General features: G+C 62.4%; 1 protein-coding gene across 6 annotated transcripts in view; it reads left to right on the top strand.

Annotated features, from left to right (window-relative positions):
* LRSAM1 (leucine rich repeat and sterile alpha motif containing 1) overlaps positions 1-4598 on the top strand; it is a 31937-nt gene extending 27339 nt beyond the window's left edge. For 5 of the 6 annotated variants that reach the window (XM_080561524.1, XM_080561528.1, XM_080561526.1 and 2 more), the window contains one exon: positions 180-4598. In XM_080561524.1, the coding sequence (XP_080417650.1) occupies positions 180-305 (126 nt within the window). In that variant the 3' untranslated portion in view covers positions 306-4598. The remainder of the gene's footprint in view (positions 1-179) is intronic. The other variant, XR_013940849.1, reaches the window with a different exon arrangement.
* The last annotated feature ends 752 nt before the right edge of the window (positions 4599-5350 follow it).

Here is a 5350-nt window from a genome sequence, read left to right on the forward strand (position 1 = left end):
TGTGCCCAGGGACGCAGCGCAGGGTGCTGGCTCTGCCTCCCACCCTGTAACACCTGTGGGTGATGCCCAGCTCCTCCAGGACCGTTTCCTCCTGTGCTTTGCTGGGGTGCGGTGGTGCTGGGATGAGTGTTATGGGGCAGCAGCACTCTCTGTGTCCTTTCTGCTCTCTCTTCCCACAGGCCCAGACAGTTTTCCTACCTTGTGGCCATGTGTGCTGCTGCCAGACCTGCGGCAAGCAGCTGCGCGCTTGCCCCCTGTGCCGCAAGGACATCACGCAGCACGTCCGCATCTTCTACAGCCGCTAGGCAGAACGGAGTAAGGCAAGGCTGCCCAGCACCACCTTCATCACCCCTTCTCAGGACCATGCTCCTCTGTATCAGTATTAAATACACTCGCACAGCATGGCCAGCACTGCCCTCTCCCTGCACGCAGCCCTGGGCTGGCTGCTGGCTGCACCCTGGGCCTCAGCTGCTCTCCACATTCCCTGATGGTTCATCACTGGGTGATGAAACTGGGCAAACTGGTGCCCCCTCCTCTCTGGCTGATAGATTTGCCTTCAGAAATGCCTCTTGCTCAGCAGGGATGCAGTTAGTGCTGCCTCTGAAGCCCCTGGGACTCTGCACTCCCCTGCTGTGGCCGCGGCACTGCTGTGCTCCTGCGTCAAGCACTGTTGCCCGAAGGTGGGTGAATTCTCCTGCAGGAGGACTCGGCCAGGGGTCTGCAATGCTCTGGGATGCTAACAGTGCCTTGCACTTATGTCATTGCCAAAGGCCTGGGGCTTCTGCACGGGCAACCTGTGGGAGTGTGTCTGGGGCAGCTGGTGGGCTGCAGCCACGTGCAGCGGGTGACGGGGCAGAGTGAGGCGCTCCCCGTCCCCGAAGTCATGCTCCCATGGGAGGGGAGTCTGCAGCAGCCCCAGAACCAGGACTCGAGGGACCCGCTCTGGCCAGAGGAGCCCAGTGGGATTCCCTGTTGAAAACGCGCTGCAAGCAGGAAGCGTTCCTGCCACCTGAGAGCCAGCACGAGTCCCGGTGGGCTGGGGCTGGGCCTGGCAGAGCTCTGCCTCACGTCTGTCTGTTGGCATTCGGATAGTTCGCCATTGTCATTAATAAGTAACAGTCCCAGTAAGTCTCTTGTCTCTTGACCTTGACGTATAAAATGCAGAGATAAGCCTGGTCCCACTGCAGCCCTTCCCCCAGGAGAAGCTATTAAAAGGCAGCTGGTTTCTGCTGGTTGTGTGCTCCCTTTTTCCTGTCACATGCCTGGCTGTCCCAGTGTCACCTCCTCCTGTCCCACGTCAAAACGGGGAAGAATTTGAGGATCTTGGAGCAGCTCTGATGACTTCCAGGCAGCCGGAGACCTCGGACACCTCTGCAGGGATCACGTTGTATTTGCTGTGCCGGGGCAGACCGTCCCTGTGCAGCACCCGCGGCACATGTGCGGCCTGGCAGAGGGGCCGGGTGGCCACAGCCACGTGTGCCAGGATAGCCCAGCAGGGGCAGAGCCGCTGGGGCCGTGTGGCCCTCGCTATCTTGGCACAGCCGTGTCCTTGCTGCAGCCTCTGTGCTCGCGTTGAGCTGCGGCCACACAGCTGGCAGGAGCTGGCACGTCCCTTCCAGGGGGAGCTTGCCCCTCTTTGGGCTTCTTGTAGCTATGGTGTTTGGGGCACAGAAGGACGGGTGCAGGTGCTCAGTGTGTCCCAAGAGGAGTCAGGTGCCAGCCTGCCTGGATGAGGCTCAGCGAGGCAGCGGGAAGGCCGGCAGGTCCTGACTGTCCTCTCCAGCAGGCACAGCGCTGCAGGGAGCCTCCCTCCTGCCCCGGTCCCCCGGGGCGGCCAGGACCACGCCAGGCCCCTGTGTCTGGCTGCAGAGGGGTGAGAGACCCGGTGCTGCATCCGGGCAGGGAGGGGAGGGCAGCAGCAATGGTGCAGCCCCACCGTCCAGCTGGTCTCGCAGAGGTGGACGCCCATGTCCCCAAGGCAGCGGTAATCAGTGACAAGCTCTGGGGCAAGGTTCGCTGCCTGCCCATAAACAACCTGTGCTGGACATGCCTGGGAAGCCGGGGGGGCAGGAGGAGCTGCCCACCCTTGTGCCCCGATGCAGGCAGGATGCTGGGGCACCGCGGGGCTCGGCTGCCCTCCTCTGCCCACCCGTGCTGGGGCCACCTGGCCAATTCCTTGCTGGTGCCGCCAGCCTTGGCCACGGACCCCAGAAAACCACCTGGGTTCTGCTGGGCTGGGGCAGGGGCTGGGGCAGGGGCACACTGCTTGCAGCTGGAGTCGGTGGGTGTGGGCAGTGCCGGAGCTCATAACGAGCTGGGTTCAGCCCCTTCCCCAGAACCAGCCCAGCCCTCCCCATGTACACCTTCAGGGCGTGCCAGGCACCTGAGGCCGTGCAGGGCTGGGCTCGCTGGGGCTCTGCTGGCCTTTCTGGCTTTTGCTTGCTGTGGGTCTTTCCCAGTAACTCCCAAAGCCACAAGAACCGCCCCCCCCCCGGCCATAGTGCAGCTGCTTGTCCCTGGGGCACCGGCAGGGCCAAGCTGCCCTTCGTCCCCAGGGCCACCACAGCCCCACGCGGTGCAGCGCCGACCCCCCTCAGCTGCGTGTGGGGACACCGCCATGGCCTGAGCAGCCCCTGGCAAACGTGAGCGACGTGCCCCAGGTCAGGCGTGAAATGAGGCTGAGCACAAACAGCTCCGGGCGGGGTGCACAGGGGCTGCTTCCTCCTGGTGAGCTCGGCCTAAACCAAAATGATGATAATGAAATGCCCAACACATTGCATTTAGGAAATAATTACAGTATCATGGCTCTGTAAAGGAAAAGGAACTTTAAAAAAAGCGTTCTGTCTCGCGAGTCACAGGGCCATGGGCAGAACATGCAGCCACCCCCAAATGCTGCGTGGTCGTGCATTGGGGTTGATAACCCATCCACTGCGCACACCTGGTGGGACCTTCGGGGTCCAGCCCTGCTTTTGGGATCACCGGGGCATTTGGAGCTGCTGGGGCAGCCCCAGGCCCCCACCGAGCCCCTGCCCCGGGGGCGGCTGCGGGTGCTGGAGGAGGAGCGCGCCGCTCCAGTGCCGCCGGGCACCCCGGGGCCGGGCTGAAGTTCAGCCACGCTCAGCCCCCGCCTAGTGGGGCACGGCCGTCGCCCGCCTCCAGCCTTCAAAAGCAGGTGTGGCCGCGTCGCGCTGCCTGGGAGCGCCATGGCGGCGGGGACGGAGGCCAGCGGGGAGTGCGGGATCTGCTACGAGGCGTACCGGGGGGCCGGGGGGGCCCGGGCGCCCCAGCTGCTGCCCTGCCGCCATTCCCTCTGCCAGAGCTGCCTGCGCAAGCTGGTGTGCCGCGCTGCCGCCGTCGCCTTCGTCAGCTGCCCCTTCTGCAGGATGGTGACGCTGGTGCCGGAGCTGGCCTTGGGTGGCTGTGGAGCGACACCGGCCCTGGGGACCCCGCGTGGCGCCCAGCTGCCGCCCAGGGAGGAGGAGGAGGAAGAAGGCAGCGGTGCCCCCGCAGGTGCCCACCGGGCCCCGGGGCGCTCGGTGGCCATGGAGGTGGCGTGTGCGGCCCACGCGCCCGTCTTCACGGTGAGCGGCATGGTGTCCCCCTGCGGCTTCCGCCGCAGCCCTGAGGCGCCGGGAGCCTTCGTGCTGGGGCTGCCGGGGCGGGGGCTGCTGCTGGACACGCAGCCACCCCTCGCCTCCATGGAGAACCTGCGCCTCGGCTTTGCTGCCGGCATCCTCGTCCTCATCGTTGCCACTTTCTTCCTGCTTGTCTTCCTCAAGTAGGTCTGGAGCGGGAGAGGGGGCTCTTGTCCGGCACCGCAGCCCCTGCTGGGGTCCCAACTCGCCTCCAGGCAGCCAGGACAGACCCAGGTGGGACAGGGGCTTCAGGCTTAGCCCCATCGTGCGCTTTGGATCTCAGTGAGACAGGAAGGGAGAGGATGGAGGATGGGCTCAGCTTCCCCCAGGATCCAGCTCAGCTGTGGGGGGGCTGCAGTGCACTCAGCCGTGGCCACTAGCAGCACCGCCATGGGCCCCAAGGCATCAGCCTCTTTAAAAATTAACTTATGTCAGAGCTTGCCTTCACCCCCTGGGGTCTGGCCGAGCTTGTGTTGTGCTTACGACTTTCCTGGAGCCTCTGGACACACTGGTCACAGCTCAGCAGGAGTCGCAGCTGCCTGCTGTGACAGTCCCCAGGACTGGAAAACACCGGCTGCATCCACACTGGGGACCTGAGAGAGAGCCCACGGCCTGCGGGCAATTGTCCCCATGGGGGTGCTTTGAGCGTGTGCGCTCTGCAAGGTGGTGAGGATGATCCATAGGCAGCTGGTGGATACCTTGGTGCACTTCAGCCGTCAGAGCTGGCTGCCATCCATCCCGTCAAGGACTTCAGGACAATGTGAGAGGGGATGGGAAAGGTCCTGCGTTGCTTTCTGTTGGTAAGACATTGTTAAAAAGCAGTTTTTCAATGCTTCTCCTCATGGTGCACAGAGTGGAGCCACAAAGCCTGGTTGGTGCGGGTGTACGCAGAGAGAGGCGGAACCTGGGGAAGGGCACTGCCCAGGAGAGATGAAACATTAAAGATGTACTAAAGGTTGGTCCAGAGCAGTCTCCGGTCATTTATCCACCTGTCTGAGGCAGAGCACTTTGCACCAAGGGTGTTCAGGAGCACAAGGCGCTGTCCCACTCCCAGAAGTGAGGACTGGAGGTGATAAGCAGGGCCCAGGAAAGGAGAGGGGTGTCCCCACCTGCCCCCAGGGTCAAGCCCCATCTCCACCCAGCACCAAGGACTGGAGCCCATCCTGTCCCTCCGCTCTCACTCACCCTCCCTGGGACACGCACCTCTGGCCCCAGACCAGCACCCAGAAGCCAAACCAGGCCCTTCCGAGTCCCTCTTGAAGGTATTTGGTATTGGACTGGTCAAGCGACCCAAGAGCCTGCTGCCCCTACAGGGAGCCCAGAGATTTCTCCCATTCACTGCTCCAGCACCTCACACTAGAGGAAGGTACAGAGGACAAACACAACTCAGCTTAGGTGCTAAGGCTTCAGCAGGAAGAAAAAAAGGGGTAGGTATGGGTGAAGGCACAGGAAATTGCCACCACATAGAAATGCTTGCAGCTGCTTTAAGCCTCAGTTTCTGCACCCCAGTCCCTACAATGTGACATCCTGAGGAGCTGCAGCAGCCAGAGCACAAAGGAAACTCCTTTTGTCCCCCATGAGAGGGGTTTAACAGTAAGAACGGTCCCAAAGGAAGAGTTTTTAGACCAAACTTGAATCCCATGTAAGTCAGTATTCAAGTGCGTACAGATAGATGCATCCTGACTCAAGTAAAGTCCAGGCAAACAAAAGATACA

The sequence above is a fragment of the Anser brachyrhynchus genome (genome assembly GCF_964034855.1).
Source record: "Anser brachyrhynchus genome assembly, chromosome: 19".
Lineage (NCBI taxonomy): Eukaryota > Metazoa > Chordata > Aves > Anseriformes > Anatidae > Anser > Anser brachyrhynchus.